The sequence below is a fragment of the Terrapene carolina genome, unplaced genomic scaffold (assembly GCF_002925995.2).
Source record: "Terrapene carolina triunguis isolate 2854851 unplaced genomic scaffold, T_m_triunguis-2.0 Scaffold88, whole genome shotgun sequence".
Taxonomy (NCBI): domain Eukaryota; kingdom Metazoa; phylum Chordata; order Testudines; family Emydidae; genus Terrapene; species Terrapene triunguis.
The window spans coordinates 16,435,281-16,460,520 of NW_020664439.1; the positions used below are offsets into that span (position 1 = coordinate 16,435,281).

A 25,240-nucleotide genomic window follows, 5' to 3' on the forward strand; every position below is an offset into this window, starting at 1 on the left:
GGGGCGGCGGGGGGGGGGGGACGCTGCCAGTCCACCCTGGTTCCAAGCCCCCACCAGGTAGCTCCAACGAGCTGCTCTTTCTGCAAGCAGTGGACAAAGCAGGTGGCTGCCAAACAACGTTATAAGGGAGCATTGCACAAATTTAAATGAGCATGTTCCCTAATTGATCAGCAACGTAACAATGAAACAACGTTAACCGGGAGGACGTTAAGTGAGGAGTTACTGTATTTTAGAATAAACCACTAAAAAGCACAGCAGTATATAAAGTATTAAGTAGGGCTGTCGATTAATCGCAGTTAACTCATGTGATTAACTCAAAAAATTAACTACGATTTAAAAAATTAATCGCGATGAATTGCACTGTTAAACAATAGAATACCAATTGAAATGTATTAAATATTTTTGGATGTGTTTCTACATTTTCAAATATATTTATTTCTATTACAACACAGGATACTAAGCGTACAGTGCTCACTTTATTTTAGTATTTTTTATTACGAATATTTGCAATGTAAAAATGATAAAAGAAATAGTATTTTTCAATTCACCTCATCTCCTTATCATGAAAGTGTAACTTACAAATGTAGATTTTTGTTTGTTTGTTACATAACTGCACTCAAAAACAAAACAATGTAAAACTTTAGCGCCTACAAGTCTACTCAGTCCTACTTCTTGTTCAGCCAATTGCTAAGACAAACAAGTGTGTTGACATTTACAGGAGATTCAGGTGACATTGTAAATAAGAAGCAGTCAGCAGTAAGTGAGAACAGCCGTTCGCATGGCACTTTTTTAGCCAGCGTTGCAAGGTATTTATGTACCAGATATGCTAAACATTCATATGCCCCTTCATGCTTTGGCCACCATTCCAGAGGACATGCTGCTGAAGCTTGTTAAAAAAAAAAAAAAGCGTTAATTAAATTTGTGACTGAACTCTTTGGGGGAGAATTGTATGTCTCCTGTTCTGTTTTACCCACATTTTGCCATATATTTCATGTTATAGCTGTCTCAGATGATGACCCAGCACATGTTCGTTTTAAGAACGTTTTCACAGCAGATTTGACAAAACGCAAAGAAGAAACCAATGTGAGATATCTAAAAATAGCTACAGCACTCGACCCAAAGTTTAAGAATCTGAAGTCCCTTCACACCTTGTCACTCTCAGATTTTGGGAGAATGTTTTCAGATGTCTTAAAAGAGCAACACTCCGATGCGGAAACTACAGAACCCGATCCACCAAAGAAGAAAATCAACCTTCCGCTGGTGGCATCTGACTCAGATGATGAAAATGAACATGCGTTGGTCCGCTCTGCTTTGGATCGTTAACGAGCAGAACCCATCATCAGCATGGAGGCATGTATTCTGGAATGGTGGCTGAAGCAGGAAGGGACACATGAATCTTTAGCGCATCTGGCACGTGAATATCTTGCGATGCCGGCTACAACAATGCCATGCGAATGCCTGTTCTCATTTTCAGGTGACATTGTAAACAAGACGTGGGCAGCATTACCACCTGCAAATTGTAACCAAACTTCTTGGTCTGAGCGATTGGCTGAAGTAAGACTAAGGGGACTTGTAGGTTCTAAAATTTTATGTTTTGTTTTTGAGTGCAGTTATTTTTTTGTACGTAATTCTACATTTGTAAGTTCAACTTTCATTATAAAGAGATTGCACTACAGTACTTGTATTAGGTGAATTGAAAAATACTATTTTTTTACAGTGCAAATATTTATAATAAAAAATAAAGTGAGCACTGTACAGTTTGTATTTTGTGTTGTAATTGAAATCAATATATTTGAAAATGTAGAGAACATCCAAAAATATTTAAATAATGGTATTCTGTTGTTTAACAGTGCAATTAATCACGATAAATTTTTTTAATCGCTTGACAGCCCTAGTATTAAGCTATAACATAAAAAGGAAATCTTTCTTACCAAGGTAGTAACAGGCTTTTGTTTGTTTTTTATCCCATCCAGACACAGTACTTGTTTAGGGTTTGTCATGTGCAAAAACAGTTCGTACATTTGATTTGGGTTTTTTTGCCTTTCTCTGTTTTTCAGGCTGGTGCACCAACAGGACAGTTTCCCACAGGAAGCTCATCAACCAATCCTTTCTTATAGCCTTATAGACACTTTACCCAAAAGAACTCTTACTTGGTCACATAACATCTCTGCGCCTCTTGCACTGTTGTCTTGTTTCACTGATCTTAGCTTTAAACACAAGAGAAGTCTTTAATAAAAAAAACAAACAAACCTGCATTGTGTATTAAAACCACCAGATATGTGCAAAACGGAGGGCTGTGGTAACATCCTTAACCTGTGAACTGGCAGGAGAAAAGTAGCGGTATCATGTATATTAAAATTGGCTAATAAGTAATTGCAGATACCACATTCATTATGCTGCAGTACTGTACATATTTTTTTCTTAGAAAATAGCTATTTGTGCATATCAGTATTTGTAACTTTAACACATTGTTATGTGAAAAATGTTACTGGGGAAATAGATCAGCCACTTTGAGGTGCTGTTGTATCTCTTGGAATGAATTACCTACATCATTTTAACCATTGCTATTGGAAGTCATGAAGTCAAATTGGAGGTTTTGTTCATTCTCCAAAATGTTTTCCATTCCGAAAGAGCTCTTCTATTTATACATGCCTACATTCTCTATAATGTAGAGGGATACCTGTCTGCCTAATAAAGCTGATCATGTTTTGCTACAGTTTGCAGGTGAAAAAAAAATAAATATTAGGGAAAAAAAAAAGACTACGTGTATTCTTGCTGCTGTGCAGTAACAAATAATGGGTTGAAATGTAAGCAGTGTATGTACTTGTATATTGGTCTATTCATGAACACTTAAATAAAGCAAGGTAAACAAAGTGAGTCTGCAGGTTTTGCAGGTAAATTTGAGGACACAACTTTCACACGATTCATCAAGTCAACTTATCAATGTCAGGTCAGAATTGTCAGTTCATTTATCTCAGGGGAGGGCAAACTATGGCCTGCGGGCCAGATCCGGGCCGTCAGGGTTTTCAATCTGGCCTGCGGGATTGCCAACCCTGTGGCGCAGCAGGGCTAAGGCAGGCTCCCTGCCTGCCCTGGCCCGCACCACTCCTGGAAGCAGCCGGTACCGCGGCCCCAGGGGGAGGGAGGGCAGAGGACTCCGTGCGCTGCCCTCGCCTGCAGCCACTGCCCCCCACCCGCAGCTCACATAGGCGGGGAACCGCAGCCAATGGGAGTTTCGGATGTGGTACCCGCATGCGTGGGCAGCATGTGGCGGAGCCGCCTGCCCCACCCCACCCCCAGGAGCCACTGCTGGACGTGCTGGCCACTTCCGGGCAGGCAGGGAGCCTGCCTTAGCCCTGCTGCGCGCCACTGCCACCCTGGAGCTGCTTGAGGTAAGCAGTGTCAGGCTGGAGCCTGCACCCTCAACCCCTCCTGCACCCTGCCCTGAGCCCCCTCCTGCACTTTGCACCCCCTCCTGCACCCCACCCTCTTGTCCTGAGCTCCTTCCTGCACACCGCACCCCCTCCCACATGCAGCACTCCCTCCTGCACCCCAACCCCTCTGCCCCAGCCCTACATTCATGGCCCTGCATACAATTTCCCCACCCAGATGTGGCTCTGAGGCCAAAAAGTTTGCCCATCCCTGATTTATCTCCTTACAATACCATTCAGATCAAACTTATGTAAAGCCGTTCTGTACAGGTGTTCACTAGGTGTTAGACTGCTGCACTCTGTATTTCTAATTATGCATCACTAACAAATACTAAAATTTCTTCAAATGTGGAAGGCTCCATATTACTTTAATTGTGAAGGTGGATAGTGGGAACACGGAGTAACATTTTTTTAAAAATAAATGTTTAGAACCATTATTTTGGCACGTAGGGATAGATTCACAAAGAGGATGTAGGAACTCCTAGGCAGCCCTGGGTTAGGTACCCAGCTCCCTATACAATGCATGGGGAGAGTTAGGCACATAAGAAAGGGATTCTCAGAAGCCCACAAGCTGAGTGGGGAGCTGCCTAAGTTAAATGCAGAGGAAAGAGGCAGGGCTTCGGGTCCAGATCCACAAAGGGACTTAAGTGGCTAACTCACATTGATCTGCATCTTAGGTGCCTGTCTCCACTTGGGATTCTCAGCCCTGACCCTCTCCTGGAGATAGGCCTACCAAATCAGGTAGAGGAGAGATTTGAAAACAGGTCTTCCGCATCCCAAGTGAGTTACGAACTGACTGGTCAACCACACACCTTATTTGGAACCAGAGGTATGCAATCAGACAGCAGCAAAAACCCCCCCCCCCCCCCCCCCCCCCCCCCCCCCAATGCAAGTATAGCACTGTGTTAAACTGTTTAAAAAGATAAAGGGAACATTTTTTAGAAAAAAGATTTGAGACAAGGTAAGGAAACTGTTTCTGTGCTTGTTTCATTTAAATTAAAATAGTTAAAAGCAGCATTTTTCTTCTGCATAATACAGCTTTGAATCGTTACTAAGTAACTGTTCACTTATAAACTTTTGAAAGAAAAACCATAACGTTTTGTTCAGTGTTACAAATAACCTCCATTCCTGAGGTGTTCGTAACTAAGGTTCTGCTGTTCTCCTATTGGCCCCAATTTGGCAAGACACAAGTACACATGCTTTTTAAGCCCACACCCCCTCCCTTTCCCTGGGAGGAAAAGGGGAGAATCACACAGGACAAATGCTAGTTGTGTTGCTTACTGGACTTCTGGAAGCACTCAAGTGATGGCAGTATAAAATTCTGAATAGAGTCCTGTTGACTGCAGTGGGACTAAAACACATGCTTAGACTGTGCTGAATTTTAAGTCCTGTGCTGGGCTATATGCAGAACTCCAGTGAGAACTAAGATAAGTATTGGGGGCAGGATTATGCCCTTGCATGTTTGTTTCTCAGAGCTGCAATTGAAGAGGGTGAGTGAGGGGTTAGACATATTTGAAAATTAGGCTTATATCTGTGTGCATTAGGAAAATCTCACATTAAAACCCCAGAGCATGAATAACTAGTCACACATTGCAGTATTGACCTAATTCAGTGAAGTGTGTCTAAAAAGCAGTATCAAGGTATTTAAGCTACAGGAATGTTGCATTGCTGGTTGTAACATGTTTGTTCTTGTGATCCTTGTTCCTTAATGCTCAGGAGCACTTTGGGAGGCTCCGTCTTTCCTTTCTGCATTTGGTGGAGATAATCATATAAATATTTGTCAGGAAAATACCAACTATGAATGCAAAATAGCTGCCGTAAACTGGAAAAAAGTAGTAAAATTCTACACCCCTTTCTCCTAGGCCTTTGGGGAGTAAGGGGAGGGAGTGCATGGAGTTCCAGGGATTCTTCTCTCCCTGGGGAGGAGCAAAGAGCAGACTCCTCCATTTTTCACAACAGGAGGAGGCATCAGAGCTTCTGTGTTCTTTCCCTTCCCCCCCCCCCCCCCCCCCCCCCCGCCTTCTCTGAGAATGGTGTCGACTGCAGCCCCCTGGTCTCCTATCAAACATCTCTGTGCTCCCGAGGTGTGGGGAACGGAGATCTTTGCCTGCCTCCTGAAGTAGCCCTGCTTGTCTGCACTTCCACAGAAGATGGGAAAGCTAGCCAATCAGTGAGGGTTTTCCCAGGCAGGGCTGGAAAATTGCATCAAGGCTACTCCCCTCCCCCACCCAATGCATGCATAGTATGTGGCCTTGCATGATGGAACTGCCATAGCCAGGTTTGAACAGGGGTGGAAGTGGCTTTGAACCCAACAACTTTCAGCCGCCCTTTCAGTATCTCTGGGACCAGCATGGTAGTTCACAAGTCCTCTCTTAAACTCCCAAAAAAAGACTCTCAAAGGGAGCAGGGCTTGGCCTGATGTCTCACAAGACAACATGGGAGGTAGGTAAATACCGAGTCTTTCCAGATCCTTCACCACAACAGAATCCCTTCATCCAGGAGCCATCGCCTGGGTAAATAGGGCCTTTCTTGCCCTACCTCATCCTCACCCCTTTGGTCAGCAGGCCCACATTCACTGGGCACACAGCTCTTTGGTCTAGACCCCTAATGAAAAGATACTTTTGTGTAGCCAGAGGAACCCAAAATAACTTTTGCTTTTCAGCTTCTCAAATTGTGAGCATCTCCTGTGCGCACATTCAAAAATTCTGGACCAAGCCCGCAAAAGTAAATGTTAAAATAAGTGACTGTCTTTATCGTCTTGTCAGGACTGAGATTCTTAGAGCGCACTTGGCCAGCAAAAGTGAGGGTTGTTTTTGTTGTTTGTTTTTTTTCTTTCCCCCTTTCAGGGTGGCTTTGTGAATTACTCTGAGATGTAATTGAGAGTACCCTTGATATTCTGCAAACATTGTAAAGGTTGAAAATGAGAGACAAGATGTTTTTTACTCTATATTAAGAAAATTCTCCGTGGAGAGTCCTCTGTTATAGAAACATCTCATGAATGTAGGCACTCATATGGAGAGCTCTTGTTTGTTTAAATCTTTTCCATTGTTTGTCAGTGTGTGATCTGTAGCTGGCATCTTTGAAAACATTAGTCTAACCAGGTATGTAGGTTCGAGAGGTGCCATTTTTTGCCTTCGTGAACCTCCTTAATAAAATACAAACAACTGTAGTTCTTTTGTAAAGATTATCTTGTTGATGAAACCTAAAACTAAGCTGACCGCTTGTTAAGGTTGCTGAAGGTTTCTGTACTACTTGCTCTACCTTGTTGCATAGTTGCTTCATTTTGCTGAAAGGATGAAGCATTGCTATTCTGCCTCATCTCAATTGGTTTGTTTGTTAACCACTTTGGGATAAAAACTGCTTCACAAATGTGAGATCACTTTATGCTGAATTTTTGAAAAATATTATTTTTCTCTTATGAAGCACTCAGGATTTATCTTCTAATGCTACTGCTAAATCTCAGTTCTCTTGCTTCATGCCTTTGTTTATTTTATGCATTTGGTAGCACTCCGTGGATAGTCCGTTTTAACGTTGGCCAGTTAATAGTTTGTTTCCTTTTTGGGAGGCAAGGAGGGAGAGGGGTGGTGTCTTTTACACTGCAATAGGAGAGAGAGACTTTTATTTTACTCCTCCCCCCCCCCCCCCCCCCAAAAAAAAAAAAGAGAGAAAGAAAAGTGAATACACACAAACTGGTCTGGGGACAACAGAGGGCATGTAGCCCTATCTGAAATGAGCCTGTTTTTCAAGTTAACATTATCCATTTCAGCTAGCCTACTAATTTAGAGTCTTCCTAAAAGCTAAATTTAAAACAAAACTGTTTTCAGAGGATTTCTCTTTGAGAAGGAAGAGCATGCTTGCATTACTAACAGAATTGGGTGCAATGCACATAATAAACTTACCTGAATGACAATATCCAATCTCACACCTTTGGCAAAATGGCATGACATTAACTTTCAATGGTAATTTCTGAAACTTTCAGGGATGGTCACACAGGCTTAAATATGTTCACTCATTCAGTATGAAGCAGACATGCACATAGAGATTGTGGGAGAGTAAATACATAACTGAGGAATGCAAGGTAAGGAAGCTACCAGTTTTCAAAAACAATGAAGTTGCACTGGTTATCATCTTGGTCATCTAGTCTAATCAACGAAGTTTCATGCTACGTCACAACCCGTTCAAGTAAAAATAGAGCAATATTTGTTTCATTCAAAAGAAATATTTAGTAGAACTCTAAACTGTTTCTAATGTATTACTCTTCTTTAAAAAATGTATAAAATAACAATTACTGATTTGAAATCTCAGTTAATGAATCAGCACTGTGGTGGTTTATACTTAGGTTGCTATTGCTATGAAAAGCATGTAACGTGACTTGAAAACTAGTTAGCTAGCATAGCATGTCCAGATGTTGGCAGCAAAATACATGAGAAATAGAGAATGAGCACCCACTCCAGAGACTATTTCCAGAGCTAACCCTCCTGAAAGATCCCAGTCCATTTTCATATATCCCACTGCCTGGTTGTTACTGAACCTAGAGAGGAGATATAAGAACATGTGTGGCATACCCTCCAGACCAGTGGTCCCCAACCTTTTTGTGGCCAATAGCACATCCATGTTTTCAGAAGAGTATGGCGGGCGCTAACAATTTTTCAAGGCTTATTTTGTATTGTACATTAAATAGTACGAAAGACATCATATTTAATATTACATAATATATGAATCCATAAGATAAAGGTAATTTTACATGTAAAAGGTATTAATTAAATTATTCGGCAATTACTTTCACCTTACCATGTGAATTTGCTCTTTTATCTACCTGTAAGAAAAATTAAGGCGTTTTTACAAGATAAATATCAAACAGTTTTCATCTCATTTATTTTAAAAAAGTAAAATTATTTTTTGATTGGACAGTTTTTTTTGGGAAAATTTAGACTAGCTGTAGCAGCAAGTGAGGCTAGTAATATTTCAGTCCTATATATAAAACATTGTTGAACTGCTGGTCCAAATATATTTATTCTTACTTTAACATAGCCAGTTATGGTTAATTAAATATTCTTTGTATTGTTACTTGTATCTGGATTTCAATAAACAAATATGAAAAAAGTTAAACACAAGTTAATCATATGCGCTCATCAGCCCTTAGTGGAAAATAGGTATCATTAAATCATGTGGTTTTTCTAATAAAGTCAGTGTAATTTTTGGCACTGCATTTCTTCTTTTGGCACTGCCAATTTTTCGTAGTTGGGAGAATAGGATGATATTCCCGTTGGTAAGCAATCGTCAAGATGGGCATCTGTAAGCAGAGATCTGTATTTTGATTTTATGATGTTCGTTGTTGAAAACAGAACTTCGCATAGATAAGTGGAACAGAAATAAGATTTTATTTTGTATGCTACATTTTTTAAGGCAGGGAACTTTTTTCAGTCAACCAGATTCCAAAAATTTTCAACTGTTGCACAGGATTTTAGAACAATATCATTTTGAAGGTCCAAAATCTCCAGTTCCATGTCTTCTGTTCTTACTTGAATGAGACTTGCAATTGACGTAGCCATTTCTGTTACCTCTATTTGGCAAGTAAAAGGATTCATAAGAAAGGCAACTACAGGCTCAATGATGGTGAACTGTTGAAATCTCTTTCAAATTGTTCCAGAAGTGTTTGAATGTGGATAACAAATGATGATGGGTTAAAATCACTGTCACATACCATTTTCTTCATACTTGGGAATTGTACGAGAGACTTCATCTTCATATGCGACATCCACAAGATCAGTTTTGCTTTGAATGATTTTACAGAACCTATCATTTGAGCCACATGTTTCTTTTCCCTGGAGCTCAAGATTTAAAATGTTCAATTTGTCAGTGATGTTGGCAAGAAAAGCCAAGTCCATTAACCAGCTGGAGTCTTCTAGTTGCTCGAAGTTCTGATTTGTGGACTTCAGAAATTCTTTGATCTCGTCAATTAGGCTTAAAAAACGTGCAAGAACTTTACCTTTGCTCAGCCATCAGATTGTTTATCATCAACATCTTCCAACGGCCTTAAGTCGGTGTTGCAAAGGTTTTGCTCGAATAGAGTTAATTTATTTTTAATAACGACATTCGTGACGTTGAAAAGAAATAACTTTGACGCACAAAGCTTCTTGGTGGATAATGCAATGATAAGACATAAAGTTCGGAAAGGATTCATTCTTCTTGCAGAGTGCAATGAATCCATTGGCGCTGCCCATCATTGCTGGTACCCCATCAGGGGTGATCGCACACAGCTTGTGTAGTGGCATACTAATTGATGTTGCGTATGATTTGAATAAATTATAGATGTCATCACCCTGTGTTCGCCCTTTCATTGGCAATACTTTTAGTAACTCTTCTTTTATGGTGAAGTCATTAAATACCATTCTTACCATAACTGCTAACTGCGCTGTATCAGATATATCTGTCGACTCATCGAACTGCAGTGAAAACCAGTCACATATTTCCAAGTCATCCTTTAGCTGAGTTTGCATGTCACTTGAAATTGCATGTAACCTCCTCGTAATTGTGTTGTCTGATAACTGCAAGTCTTGTATTGCTGACAAAATCTCACGCTTGTTAGGAAATCCTTGAAACAGGCAATCAGCACCAGTCAAAAATGCTTCCTTCAACAATTCACCATCTTGAAAGGGTTTTTTCTTCTTTGTGAGCAGCTGAGCAATTTTAAAGGAAGCAATAGTAGCACTTTTAGACTTTATCACTCGTCTAGTGAAAACAGATTGCTGGGCAGATAGATTTGATTTGAGTTAATTAATTTTCTTCTTTCTCAACTCAGATTAGCCATCCACTTAAATGTCAAAAGAGCCGTGATTAGTTTGGAAATGGCGTTCGATATTGTGTTTTTTCGGCACTGCAACAGTATCACCCCACAATAAGCAAACACATTTCCCTTTATTTTCAATAAAACAATAGGATTCTTCCCACTCTGCGTTGAAATAATATGTACATTGTCTTTTATTTGAACCATTCATTTTGGGGCAAAATGTTAAAATAAATAAATCGCAAAGCACAAGAAAACAGCAGTATCAGTGCAGCGGAAGAATACTCGTATACAGGACCAGCTCCGGGCACCAGCGGAGCAAGCACGTGCGTGGGGTGGCATTCCGTCCATTCTTGGGGCAGCAGAGTTGAAGCAGGGTGTGGTGTGTTGTTTTTTTTTTTTTTTGCGCTTTGGCAGTTCTGGGCAGCATGGAGAGAAGCTGGAGAGAAGCCGCAGCCCCGCGCCTGCCGGGGACAGAGAACACCAGTGCCTGCAGCCCCGGAGTTCTCTGTCCCTGGCAGGTGCGGGGCCCTGGCTTCTTTCCCCTGCTGGGAACTACTTTTCACAGTGTCACTAGGCAGGCGCACATAAATGCCCCGGCGGGCACCGCATTGGGGACCACTGCTCCAGACTATCAAGTAAGAATATTTTTATATTTTAATACAATACCAATTTTTAAAAGTTTTTTAAAATACCAATTTACAACAGTTCTGAACGATTGTATAAATAGCAATTTTAAGTGGATACAAACTGATCCATTTCTTCAGAAATAAAACTTTGTGATCATAGAATATCAAGGTTGGAAGGGACCTCAGGAGGTCATCTAGTCCAACCCCCTGCTCAAAGCAGGACCAATCCCCAGCTAAATCATCCCAACCAGGGCTTTGTCAAGCCTACCTTAAAAATCTCTAAGGAAGGAGATTCCACCACCTCCCTAGGTAACCCATTCCAGTGCTTCACCACCCTCCTAGTGAAAAAGCTTTTCCTAATATCCAACCTAAACTTCCCCCACTGCAACTTGAGACCATTACTCCTTGTTCTGTCATCTGCTACCACCTAGAACAGTCTAGATACATCCTCTTTGGAACCCCCTTTCAGGTAGTTGAAAGCAGCTATCATATCCCCCTCATTCTTCTCTTCTGCAGACTAAACAATCCCAGTTTCTTCAGCCTCTCCTAAGAAGTCATGTGCTCCAGCCCTCTAATCATTTTTGTTGCCCTCTGCTGGACTCTTTCCAATTTTTCCACATCCTTCTTGTAGTGTGGGACCCAAAACTGGCACAGTACTCCAGATGAGGCCTCACCAATGCCAAATAGAGAGGAATGATCATGTCCCTTGATCTGCTGGCAATGCTCCTACTTATACAGCCCAAAATGCCGTTAGCCTTCTTGGCAACAAGGGCACGCTGTTGACTCCTATCCAGCTTCTCATCCACTGTAACCCCTAGGTCCTTTTCTGCAGAACTGCTACCTAGCCACTCGGTCCCTAATCTGTAGCAGTGCATGGGATTCTTCCGTCCTAAGTGCAGGACTCTGCACTTGTCCTTGTTGAACCTCATCAGATTTCTTTTGGCCCAATCCTCCAATTTGTCTAGGTCCCTCTGTATCCTATCCCTACCTTCCAGCGTATCTACCACTCCTCCCAGTTTAGTGTCATCTGCAAACTTGCTGAGGGTGCAATCCATGGCATCCTCCAGATCATTAATGAAGATATTGAACAAAACCGGCCCCAGGACCGACCCTTGGGGCAGTCCGCTTGATACCAGATGCTAACTAGACATGGAGCCATTGATCACTACCCGATCTAGCCAGCTTTCTATCCACCTTATAGTCCATTCATCCATCCCATACTTCTTTAACTTGCTGGCAAGAATACTGTGGGAGACCATATCAAAAGCATTGCTAAAGTCAAGGAATAACATGTCCACTGCTTTCCCCTCAACCACAGAGCCAGTTATCTCATCATAGAACGCAATTAGGTTAGTCAGGGATGACTTGCCCTTGGTGAATCCATGACTGTTTCTGATCACTTTCCTCTTCTCGAAGTGCTTCAAAATTGATTCCTTGAGGACCTGCTCCATGATTTTTCAAGGGACTGAGGTGAGGCTGACTGTCCTGTAGTTCCCTGGATTATCCTCCTTCCCTTTTTTTAAAAGATGGGCACTACATTAGCCTTTTTCCAGTTATCTGGGACCTCCCCCCAATCACCGTGAGTTTTCAAAGATAATGGACAATGATCATCAATGTTTACATTTTCTTCTACCTTAAGTCAACCCAAACTGGTTTATTAGCTATCATTTTTGTAGTATAAATGGAAAATGACATGAACGGGATTAGAGCTTGACATCAAAGGGGCTTCCCTGATATCTTGCTAGTAAGCATGGGCTGCAGACACTCCTCTTTATTATTTTTTAATCACTTATTACTTTTACTATAGTGTAAGAAATGGAGATGTACCAGGGTGGTGTTTACCTTGATTTACCTTCAGATATTAAAACCTATCTGGAACTGTAATCAAGAAACATCTGGAAGGCATTGGGGACATTTCCCCCCATTTAGCATGTACGGTCTTATCTTTGCTTTTTGTTCTTGACACCTAAGCTGAGTTTAGCCATAATGTCCTACTGAATCCAAGGGATCTATAGTCTATAATCTACTTTAAAGAGACAAGGTGGGTGAGGTAATATCTTTTTGATTGGACCAACTGCTGTTGGTGAAAGAGACACGCTTTTGAGCTATACCAGTGGTTCCCAAACTTTAACAGCCCGCAAACCCCCTTCTCTAAATTGTGAAATCTCGTGAACCCCCTCCTAAAAATGAATATTTCCAGGGTTTTAAGTTTAAATTTCCTCAGTGTGATGGATGCACTTGCTTTGCTCTGCATAGCTCTTGGAAGTCTGGAACCACTGGAGAAAGTTAAAATCTCAGGTCTGGTTCGGCATCAAGTCTGTTTCTGTATTTCATTTTCAGATGTGCATACAAGGAAAACGCTTTCTCGCATAAGTATGTTGTTGAAAATGGTAACAACTGCAGCAGCTTTTTCTGCCACAAGGGGGTACTCGTTTCTTAAACTCAGCCAAAAGTTGATCAATGACAGATTTCTGAAACTCCTTTTCAGTTCGTAATCACAGGAGATCTCAATCAATTTCTCTTTTTCCGCAGTGTTCAATATCTGTGTTGAGAAAGTGGTATCATCAAAAGGGTTGCAAATCCAGTCATCGCCTGACCTAGCTGGACAGTAATCCCTGAAAGTTGTGCAAAGTCCTTTTAGGTGTGCAATTATATTGGTTTTAGTGCACTGATCCAACTGAAGTTTATGTTCTGCCAGGAAGTCATGAAGATTACTGAAACACTCTGTTTGATTGTTTCCCAAACAACTTTCCCAGAACTGCAACTTCTTTATCATGGATTCAACTCGCTCTTGCACATTGAAAACTGTTATATTGAGATGTTGAAGAGAGAAATTTAGGTCATTAATTCTTGAGAAAATATCTGCTAAATAAGCTAGGCTCTGGAGCCAGACATTATTTTCCATACAGCTAGCAAGGTGGAAAGGGTGGCTGTTGAAAAAAGACTAGGATTTCCATTCTAAGCTCAAACACGCGCACAAGGATTTTGCCCTGTGAGAGCCATCTAACTTCAGTATGGATCAACAGACAATTGTGTGTGCTACCCATTTCTTCACAAAGTACGTGAAATATTCTGGAATTTGTTGGCCGTGATTTTATGAAATTCACCATTTTCACTGCATTGTCCAGCACTTCCTTCAGTCCCTCAGGCATGCGTTTTGTTGAGAGGGCTTGTCTATGGATGCTGCAATGAGTCCAAGAGACTTTTGATGCAACCTTTTTTGTTCAAGCCAGTATAGTTCCCTGTCATTGATGTGGCCCCATCAGTGCAAATGCCTAGGCAACGAGACCAATCTATTTCCTTTTCTTGAAAATATGCATTAGTCAGATTGAAGGTATCTTCTCCAGTTGTACATTCTTCCAATGGTCGGCAAAACAACAAGTTTTCTTCAACCAGACCTTCATTCACATAACGTACAAACAGTAGCAAAATAGCTAGATTAGCTACATCAGTTGATTCATCCAACTGTATAGCACAATATGGACTATTTTTCACTCTGTACAACTGTGGTCTCTACATTATTTGACGTCATTAATTCTTCGTGACAACTTATTATTGGACAAAGGTACCACGTCAATCTTTTTTACAGCCTTTTCTCCGAGCATGCAATGAACTACGTCTTTTATACATGGACCAATCAAGCTCTCTGCTATGGTATGGGCTTCTGATGCTTTTGCTACTCGGTAGCTCACGCGGTATGATGCTTCAAGTGCATTTTCATTACCAGTTTTATATCCAAAGTGATAATGTCACTTTTCCTCTCAGCTAATTTTTGCTTGAAAAAATCAACTGGCTTGTCGAGTTGTGCAGGATGCCTAGTTTCTAAATGGCACCGAAGTAGAGAAGGTTTAAGGCTGCTGTTTGCTAGAACATCACCACAAATCACACACAGTGGTTTTGGACATTCTTGATCACCAATGCATGTAAAGCCATATTTTATATAATCGTCATATTTTCTTTTCTTTTTGTAAGTGACTTTCCATTAGACTTAGATTTTCCACAGTGTGGACATGAAGAAACACTAGCTGATTCTTGCATCTTTACACTTTCCTTTTTCAGCCACTTATCCATTGAACTTGTGTACAAAAGTTCTAATAAAAACAACACAGAGACTAACAACCAACAAACTAGAAAATGAGAAGATTCACTCAAGTCTGACTGAAGCAAAACAGCACTCCAGAGAGAATGACAATTACTGAGGCACCTTAACATTGCTACACTGGCTACAACGTGCTTCCGGCTAGTTTGGCTCGCAAACAGCTTTTCTTCCGCCATGAGTTCTCTCCCTAGGAGCGTGTCCTGCGAGGGACGAATTAGCTTGGACCCCACCCCCCACGTATGCCCTCAGGCTACTGGCCCTGCGCCAGGGTCTGGGCTGCCGGATCCGCACTCCGTGGGGCTCCTGCTGCTGGACCCCATTGATTGCCCCGGTCAACTGAGCTCCACTGAGCTTGTGCCGTAGGTCCCGCTGACCGCCGGGGCTCAGGCTGCCTGCCCCAACTGCCCGGCCCCGCTCTCCCTGGGGCTCAGGCTGCCAGCCTCGCGTGGAGCGCTGGGGTTCGGCCTGCCGGCTCCCCCGCTGATGGGGGGGGGTAGGGCCCGGGCTGTTGGCTCCTCCGCTGTTGGGGGGCAGGGCTCGGGCTGCCAGCCCCAACTGCCCAGCCCCGCTCTCCCTGGGGCTCGGGCCGCCAGCCTCGCATGGAGCACTGGGGTTCGGGTTGTCGGCTCCCCCGCTGATGGGGGCAGGGCTCAGGCTGCCAGCCCCAACTGCCCAGCCCCGCTCTCCCTGGAGCTCAGGTTGTCTGCCCTGCAACCGGGTCCCACCTGCTGCCTCCAATGCTGGGGTCCTCTGGCCGCCATTAGTGAAATTTTTCTTGTGAACCCCCTGTAACGTTCTGTGAACTCCAGGGGTTCGCGAACCCCAGTTTGGGAACCACTGAGCTATACAGAGTTGCTCTTCAGGTCTGGGAAAGGTACTCATACTGTCACAGCCAAATACAAGGTGGAACAGATAGTTTAGCATAAGTAGTTAACATGCATTCTAAGAGACCATTGAAGGTGAAGTGGGCCATTAACACCTCTGCAGTTATAGGACAAAAAGAGGGGTGGGGTGGGGGTTAAACGGGTTATAGATTGTTGTAATAAGCCATCAGTCCAGTGTGTTTATTAAGACCATAATTTTTAGTGTCTAGCGAAGGAAGGTATAAATGTAAGCTTCCCAGGCTTCTAGATTGTCTCTTGAAGATGTTGTGCAGGTTCTCTTTGAGGATGAAGACAGAGATCAGTTATGGAAGGATCATTTTGGGAAAAGTGGGCACCTACAGGCAAGAGTTTTTTTTGTCTTTTATCCCTTTTCTGTGTGAGTTCATTTGAGAGTAGTTTTTTTTTTCTGGTTTCACCCACATAGTGCACTGCATAAAGTGCCCCAACAACTATTGGACACACTATAAGGCACATACCCCAACATCATTTATTTATCAAGACTACCCATAATCAGAGTTGTAGTCTCTAAGGAACTGAATTTCTGCCCCACCACAGAATCTGATACCATGCTAACGTGTGGCGAACTAGAAGAATTCTTTCTCTGACACTGCCTCAAAGAATTCTTTCACAACAGTAACCACCACCCACACCTATCATGTCCCCACCAACAGTCATAAGAAACATTTTATTTATGAATTATCACAACAATCTGTAACCCACTAACTGGATTTATGAGACACCTGGAGAAGACCTGGAGAAGAGCCCTGTATCGCTCAAAAGCTTGTCTCTCCCACCAACAGAAGTTGGTCCAATAAAAGATATTCCCTCACCCGCCTTGTCTCTCTAACATCCTGGGGCCAACACAACTGCAAACTATAATCTCCTTAGTCAACTCCATCTGAACTACCACAGAGAACTAGTGCCGGCCAACTGGGAGGAAAGATAATCCTACTTGTGAGAACTCAGTCTCCACAGCCAAGCTTTGAAATGTCCAAGAGAAGCTACTGGGATTAAACTCTGGAAGAAAAAAGAGTCTATTCTCTCTCTTCCTGTTTTGTTTCCCTCTTTCCTTATTCCAAGGTGTGAAATACAGTGTTTCAGGTGAAATTAGATACGACCCTCTTACTAAACATTTGCAATTGAGACTCTGCTTTGTAGACTTTCACATAACAGTTTTCAAGTACATAAAAGGTTGTTACAAGGAAGAGAGGAAAAATTTGTTCTTAACCTCTGAGGCTAGAAGCAATTGGCTTAAATTGCAGTAAGGGCGGTTTAGGTTGGATGTTAGGAAAAACTTCCCAACTGTCCGAGTGGTTAAGCACTGGAATAAATTGTCTAGGGAGGTTGTGGAATCTCCATCATTGTGGATTTTTAAGAGCAGGTTGGACAAACACCTGTCAGGGATGGTCTAGATAATACTTAGTCCTGCCTTGAGTGCAGGGGACTGGACTAGATGACCTCTCAAGGTCCCTTCCAGTTCTATGATTCTATGGAAGTCACTGATTAAATATGTTAGCAGTTTGCAGAAAATACTTGTCTTGGGGGTAGATTGAAAAACATTGAAGGCAGACATTCCATGAGAGGTCTGCGAGGGACTTTGTTTTCGCTATTAATTTTATGTGAAAAGCATACAGAGCGCGTGGTGGTGAGTGGCAGTCTAAAACCCCAAGTTAGATGGGCTAAGAACCAAACATTGAAAACAGGCTTATGGACCTATCCCCAAGGTTACATGAAGATGGGATGTAATGGAGCTTTTCCAGGTTAGGGCTAATTAATCACTACTCTACCCTCAAGTATCACTGTCTTCTGTGTTCTGCCTTGAAATCTATTGGGCATAGGTCACTAGCACCACACACTGAATTCATGAACTGTGGGATGAGAGGGGAGAGTTGCTTCTAATCTCAGGCAAGATTTCTGTAGATTTAATAGTCTAAGTACTATATCTTCTCTTAGGGTATGTCTACACTTACCCGGTAGTTCGGCGGCGAGCGATCGAACTTCTGGGTTCAACTTATCGCGTCTTGTCTGGACGCGATAAGTCGAACCAGGAAGTGCTCACCGTCGACTGCGGTACTCCAGCTAGACGAGAGGAGTACCGCGGAGTCGACGGGGGAGCCTGCCTGCCGCGTGTGGACCGAGGTAAGATCGAACTAAGGTATTTCGAACTTCAGCTACGTTATTCAGGTAGCTGAAGTTGCGTACCTTAGTTCGATTTGGGGGGTTAGTGTAGACCAAGCCTAAGTAGTTAAGTTTGTGTGATAGCCAGGACAACAGCTTGAAAGGAACTGTTAAGTGTTTCAAATCCTCACTTTTCCTATGCTTTGTCTTGCATGAATTTAAACTACAGTTGTGGCTACCTATATTTTAGCTGTAAATAAGTTTCTTGTATATGTACCATTGGGTATGTCTACACTATGAAATTAGGTTGATTTTTATAGAAGTCGATCTTTAGAAATTGATTCTATACAGTCGATTGTGTACGTCCCCACTAAGCGCATTAAGTCGACGGAGTGCGTCCTCAATACCGTGGCTAGCATAGACTCATGGAGCGGTGCACTGTGGGTAGCTATCCCACAGTTCTTGCAGTCTCCGCTGCCCATTGCCTGATAGGGGAAAAACATTGTCGTGGGTGATTTGGGGTAAATGTCATCAGTCTCCCCTTCAGTTCTATGGCTTGTTACACAGGAGGTCAGAACAAATGATCACAGTAGTCCCTTCTGGCCTGAGAATATATGAACTTTGTGCAGGGACTGGAGCTGTGTTGTTGTGAAATGTGCTCCAGTCCCATCTGAAATCCCATGGCTCTGGAAAAAATCATGAGTTGGCAATTTGTGGTCTGAAATTGGTCGTTCAGTTCCAGTTTCTTAGGATAGGAGTAAGGGAGAGTCCCATGCACTGAGCACTTTACATTTCTTAATAATGAGGCATGATTATGGATCACTACTCCAAAATAACCCAATGCAGCAGTCACATTCATTATTCTTATAAAGACATGTTTATTAACAGAGAATTTACAGCAGAGAAACATACAGACAATAAAAGACATTAAATAGTAAACCATGTAGCCTAGGGAAATGGGTGCATAATTGGGAGTCAGGAGGTTGTGATTAATCTTGACTCTCCCTGGGCCTTGAACAAATGGCTTTATAGAATCATGGAAGTGTACGACTGGAAGTGACCGCAATAAGTCATCTAGTCCAGTCCCCTGCACCCAAAGCAGGACTATGTAATGACTAGACCATCCCTGACAGGTGTTTGTCTAACCAGTTCTTAACAACCTCCAATGACAGAGATTCTACAGCCTCCCTAGGCAATTTGTTCCCGTGTTTAACCACCCTGACAGGAAGTTTTTCCTAATGTCCAATGTAAATCTCTCTTGCTGCAATTTTAAGCCCATTGCTTCTTGTCCTGTCCTCAGAGATTAACAAGAACAATTTTTCACCCTTCTCTTTGTAACAACCTTTTACATACTTGAAAACTCTTATTATGTCCCACCTCAGTCTTCTCTTCTCCAGTCTAAACAAACCCAATATTTTCAATCTTTCCTTTCAGGTCATGTTTTCTAGACCATTACTTATTTTTGTTGCTCTCCTCTGGACCTTTTCCAATTTGTCCACATTTTTACCTTCATCTTTGTCTATTCCAACATTTGGGGGGAGAGAGGATACTTAACCATGTGCTTCACGTGGCCATTGGGAGAAATAGGTAAGTAATATCTGTACAGTTGCTTTGAGTGATTCACTATTCTGTGAATTCAAGGTATTGATAATTTTCTTTTATTATTACAGTCTGGCTTTGAGAAATTAGAAACTGCAACAAAACTTTATTACAGGGAAAAAAAATTGATATAACTTACGTGAGGCTGGCCATCCACAAGGTGGATCTGTGCTTTCTGAATCTCTCTTCTGTCATTCAGGATGTGACTTTCTCTCACTGCTCAGCTGAATTGTAGGGCTTCAAGCCTTTTATAAATTCTGAGGGCCTTACTCGGAAAATCCTCATCTGAGATCAGTGGACCTTGTGATTTGGCACTTAAAGAATATACCTGCAGTGTTGTTTATTTTTATTTGATGCATCTTCCTGCCTCACCCATTTAGTTTGGAATTTTCCTGTATTGCACCAAACCAAATTTCCCCACACTTCACCTATCCTGGTCGTACTGCATACTGGACAATCTCCTTGAATTTAGAGATATGGTGAAACACACACCCTTAATTTAAATTAACTCTGTATCTAGGCACAAGCAAATGAGTGGGGTTCTCTGTTTATCTTTTGCCTTGATTCTTAAATTTTCTTCCTCTTCTTCCAGCCCAAGTTTGCCATGGATTCCCTGTGAAGTTCAAGCAACATCTTTCAAATGCAAGTAATGATGACTTGACTGTTTTTACTATTCACCACCACAGTTGTTCTGGGGAACCTGGCTTCTCCAACCATCATGAGTGAAAGGCCCAGTTTTCAAGAGAGATCTTAAAGGTGGAGGGGAGGAAACAGCATTACAGATACAAAACTAAGAAGGAATGTTATAGGGGTGTAGAGTCAGTAATTCTTCTACAGGCATAGGATGGGGTATACGTAGGTAGGAGGCTGCAGGTATCTACCCTGAATGGAGGTATGAGCAAAATCCTCATCCCACTTGGAGTAGCAAAGCTGAATTGCCGAATGGAAAGCAGCCCATTTACAACTTTTTCAAAAGCCTGAGTGAGAGAGGGAAAAAGAACAGTGGTATTTTTGGCATAACAATAGATTGAGATTGTTATGCTGTTGTGTAAATAAATCAGAATCCAGTCAAACCAGATTCTTTCCTTTTCTGGCAAAATGTCAGTATGATGGGCCAGTTCCTCAGAAGGGTATAAATTAGTTTAGATCAGTTCAGATCAGCGGCACAATATTGATTTACACCAGCTGAAGATCTGGTGTTCAATCATATCAGGCAATTCTTTCGGTTGGAGTAAGTTTGTTGTGATTTAGCAGGGACGTACATGAAGGACTAAGTGCTGCTCCCCTTACTGCAATCTCTCATTGACTTCAGTGAGAGTTTTGCAAGCAGGGGCATTTTTGATAAGTCATTAAAGTTACAGATGTTTGCATAGCTGGTTATAATCTGGTTTCTGATTCTTGTTCCTTAATGTTCTGAGATCCGTTGGAGAAGTTCTGTGTTTCCTTTTTGCATTGGATTGAGACAATTGTGTAAATGCTTCTGATCAAGAAAATCCCAGCTATGACTGCAAAGTAACTGCCATAAATTAGGAACTGAAAAAAAATGAATGCAGAAGAATTGGTGAAACACACATACTGTATTGGAGAAATACCCACCTCTTTCTGAACTATTAAGTATATAGATTCTACCAATTCATTCATCCATGTCATAGCTAAATTTCTGCAAGCACAAACTTCATTTGGATGGCTTGCCAGATACCAGAGGATCCTTGGGTGATGCAGAGGTGTCATACTGGCTCCTACACCAACCCCCTGCTCCTCCTGGCCAGTATCATAAGAGTGTGGTCAGGGAAAGAGGCATGGCCAAATATTTCCTTAGGCTCTGGCAATGCCCAGCTACTGGAATGGCTCCTTGGGGGTATAGGCAGCCAAGGGAAAGCAGCCTTCAGAGAGCCACTAGTTTATGCTGGAGACTCGACTAGTATCAATATGGTCCAGGATTGGGAGAAAACAAGATCTGTTTGTTTGCATGATATCAATGATATTCTATCCTATTATAGTATAAGGATTGTTGTATATGGTATCTTGGAAATGATACAGTTCTACCTTGTTCATACAAACCTCAGTTGCTGAAACTGTTAATTGAAACAAATATCATACACATTAAACATTTATAAATTACACTATAACTGTGATTATCCAAAAGTGATTGCTTCCTCATTCCTCCATGATATCCAGACAATCAAATATGTATTGTAGATGTATCTTCATTTCAGGATCTCAAGTTGTACGGAGTCTTATAGCACTTATTACCTTGATCATAGTGTAGGTCAAAATTTAACACATCAGGAAGCAATTTATTTTTGCCTTTCACAGTGAATGGAGAGGGAGGAGTGCTTTTAATACTATGAAAAATGTAAAGCTCTGAGAACTTATTAAAAGCTCTAAAGTAATACAGCATAAGCCTGCTCTTATGCCTCTATATTGTAGAGTTTTTCATTCAATGGCTGTGAAAAGAAACTCTCAAGGGGTCTTTAGCATTTTGGACAATATTTTGTTCCATAATGCCCTGTTTGAGTCCCCCACCTGTTTATTATATTCCTTCCTCTATCAGTTTTGTCAGGCATCAATGTAGCTTCACTGCTAAAACCACCTGGCAGGTAAATAGTATAACCAAGTTACTGTGCAGAAGTACCCCTGAGAGGAAGATCAGGAGAGGGGTGCTCCATGCTGGGGGAAAGCAAAAGGGGTGGTGTTGGGGGAATCAGCAGCGTGCTTGTCATCTTTCCAGGAACTCTTCCTGCTTGTGCTAACCAACCAAGAGACCTCAAGGCCTTATAACAAAATGTCTGAACTCAGAAGTCACACCCCTCCTGAATGGTATCTGAACACCTTTTTGGTATTCTTGGAGCCCAGAGGGCCAGCAAAAGTGATGTGGAATTGCTGTGTCTGAGATGTCATTGAGGGAACTCTCTGCATTCACTTGGGAACATGGTAAAGATTGGAACTAACAGAGCAGATGTTTGTTTTCTTTTCCATATTCAAAAGCGAGCGCTCCATGGACTTTCTTGTGTTACTGAAGCATCTGATGACTTTAGGTACCAATATGGGGAGCACTTGTTCGCTTAAGCCTTTTCCATTATGTTTGTCAATTCGTATCATATCTACAGTTGGCATCATGAAAGCATTAGTCTAACAGGCATGTAAGTTCCAGAGTAGCATTTCTTACCTTGTTAAACCTGCTGCCTCTAGGGACAAATGCTCAATTGGTATAAATTGTCAGAGCTTCATTGACTTCAGTGGAGCGCTGACAATTTACATCAGCTGAGGATTAAGTCTATTGACGATATATAAAACCAAGTTTCTGGTCACTTGTGGTCATTTAAGATCCATGGCACTCTTTGTAAGAACCTGGGTACCAACTCAAATAGCTTTATACTCTACATACCTAAGTATTCTGTGCTGTTGGATTTATTCCTACTCTGTGTGGTGTGGCTGTGAGCTGCAAGGGTATAGCAATTATCAGACAGGTTCCTCCATCAAACAGAGATTCAAAGTGGGGCTCCCCTTTCCATGTCTTGCCCTGCCCCCTTTGCCAGCCACTCAAAATGTGCATGTTAGCCAGTTCTACCCTTTCTTTACTTTCCTACTTTGGTACCCTGATGATTCTGTCCCTCTTCTCACCACCTCCTCCTCCTGCCAAGTTACTGAAGGCTCCTTTCCACTTCTCTTCAGTAACTAGAAAGTATCATGTGATTTCAAAGAGGTAAAAATAATTTACCAAGGTTTTGGCTAGATCCTGCTGCTCTTCAACTCAAAGGCAAAATTTCAGTTGACATTAGTAGAAGCAGGACTGGTTAATGAGCACAGTGAACACCCCTATGTGATAAGTAGGTATTACTACTCGAGTTTACAAATGTGGAAACTCGAGGCAGGAAGGTAGAATTATCTGACTTAAGTTATATAGCAGGTCTGTGTCAGAGATGGAATAAGAATGCAGGAGCCTCTTGCGCTTAGTTCTGTGCTTGGTCCAGGCTACCTCTTATGCTGTTGAACTGCCATGACACCCTGTGGCTAAAGATTATGTAGATTTCTCAGCAGGGTGGGGGCTAGTTTAGTTGTATTCACTGAGAGGAAGTTGGCAGCAGCCCAACAGTATTACCTGCCCATTCATGAATTGGTCTGGGGTCCCTGCCAAAAATCAAAGGATCAGTTTAATGGGATCTTTAGTGTGGATCTGGGCCACTAAGGGTGAGGGGAAGGGACCATGACTAACCTATGAGTTTTATGTAAAAACCCAGTGGCAAACTTTCAAACCTGGTGACCAAGTTACATCTTCAGTGCTGTCTACACAAGGGAAAGGACAAAAGAAGAGTGGATTATGATTGCTTAAACTGGAAATTGTAAGGATTCCTTTGACAGGTTTAAGATGCATGCAACACTAACTGAATTAGCCAAACAGTAAATGTGAAGTGAATAATATATTATTTACCTGGGTGACTATCTTCAATCCCAGACCTCTTGAATCAACTACGACTACAGTTATAATAGTCTGAATCACCAGTGCAACAAAGTTGTTGAATCCAAACATTAAAGCGTAGCGTTCCATGCTTAGATTGACAGCGATCTGAAACCTAAAATTAAATGGTTGGTTAGTTAAACTGCAGAGAACATGAATGTATTCCCTATCCTTTTCCTTGGAAAAGAGCGATGATTCACATATAGTACGGTATGTCTAGGCTAGGATAAAAGGTGTCATTTTACAATGTGTTACTAACATATTTTAACACCCTAGTGTAGACAAGGCAAGGTATATTTGAACATGTTAGCTATCTATCTCTGTCCTTACATGCCCCCTTCCCCCTATATTACCCTAGTCTCTGAGGAGAGGTTTCACCTTCTGTCTTCTAGGATCAGGGTATCGCCTATAATCCCCATTTTGTAGATGGAGAACTGAGGCACAGAGGAAATAAGTGATTTGTTCAGAGTTACACAGGACGGCTGTGAGTGAGCAGGGAATTAAACCTGGGTCTCCCAGGTCCCAGGCTAGCACCAAACTTCTGGATTATTCTTCCATTCTTGGTTCAGATGAGCCCTATGGGATCTAATAGAACCTCTTAAGAACAGAGTTTCTCTTGTCAGTTGGTTTGTAAGCTCTGTGGTTTGAGAGTGACATTGATTACTTCTTATCTGTGCTGAATTCATGTAAGTTTTTCTCTCCCTTCAACTTCTTTTTTTTGGGGGGGGGGCATTTATTTTAAACCTTTCTTTGTAAAATTGTATCTTTTGGGTCTTCTACTCAGAAAGTTTGCTTGTAATTCTTGTAATACATTGTACAGTATGTCGATTCTTTTTTATTGGACATAGGATATTTATTAGGCTCCTGAAGTTCTTGTGGTTTTCCATTTTTTGGTAGAGCTGGTTGAACTTGATGGCAAACCATCTGTCAGATTTGGCCTATTTTCCTGTTTGTGAACTGTCCATGTACCAGTCAGGATATTTTTTGTTTGCAGTGTTTGTAGCCATGTTGGTCCCAGATATGAGAGACACAAGGTACGTGACATGGACCAACTTCTGTTGAAGAATTTGTTCATTGTTTACTATTGCTGAACATATAATATTTAAGACTGTTGCCTTCTGTAAGTCTGTACAGCATATAGCAAATTGGGGAGCAGGCTTTGGCACTACCTCAGGGTAAATGTGTTTAGTAATATTTGGGCCCTCGGGTGTTTTGGAAACCATTTATGGCGAGT

At 41.9% G+C, this 25,240-nt stretch overlaps 2 protein-coding genes across 14 annotated transcripts in view; one reads left to right on the forward strand and one right to left on the reverse strand.

Annotated features, from left to right (window-relative positions):
- The window catches only part of AGFG1 (ArfGAP with FG repeats 1), a 74,601-nt gene extending 71,747 nt beyond the window's left edge, over window positions 1–2,854 (forward strand). For all 13 annotated transcript variants that reach the window (XM_024195238.2, XM_024195241.2, XM_024195243.2 and 10 more), the window contains one exon: window positions 2,058–2,854. In XM_024195238.2, the coding sequence (XP_024051006.1) occupies window positions 2,058–2,117 (60 nt within the window). In that variant the 3' untranslated portion in view covers window positions 2,118–2,854. The remainder of the gene's footprint in view (window positions 1–2,057) is intronic.
- Window positions 2,855–20,924: 18,070 nt separating this feature from the next.
- The window catches only part of SLC19A3 (solute carrier family 19 member 3), a 12,894-nt gene continuing 8,578 nt past the window's right edge, over window positions 20,925–25,240 (reverse strand). Inside the window, exons 4-5 of the mRNA XM_024195210.1 lie at window positions 23,980–24,121; window positions 20,925–21,080 (exon numbers count right to left, since the gene is read on the reverse strand). Of these exons, the coding sequence (XP_024050978.1) occupies window positions 20,925–21,080; window positions 23,980–24,121 (298 nt within the window). The remainder of the gene's footprint in view (window positions 21,081–23,979; window positions 24,122–25,240) is intronic.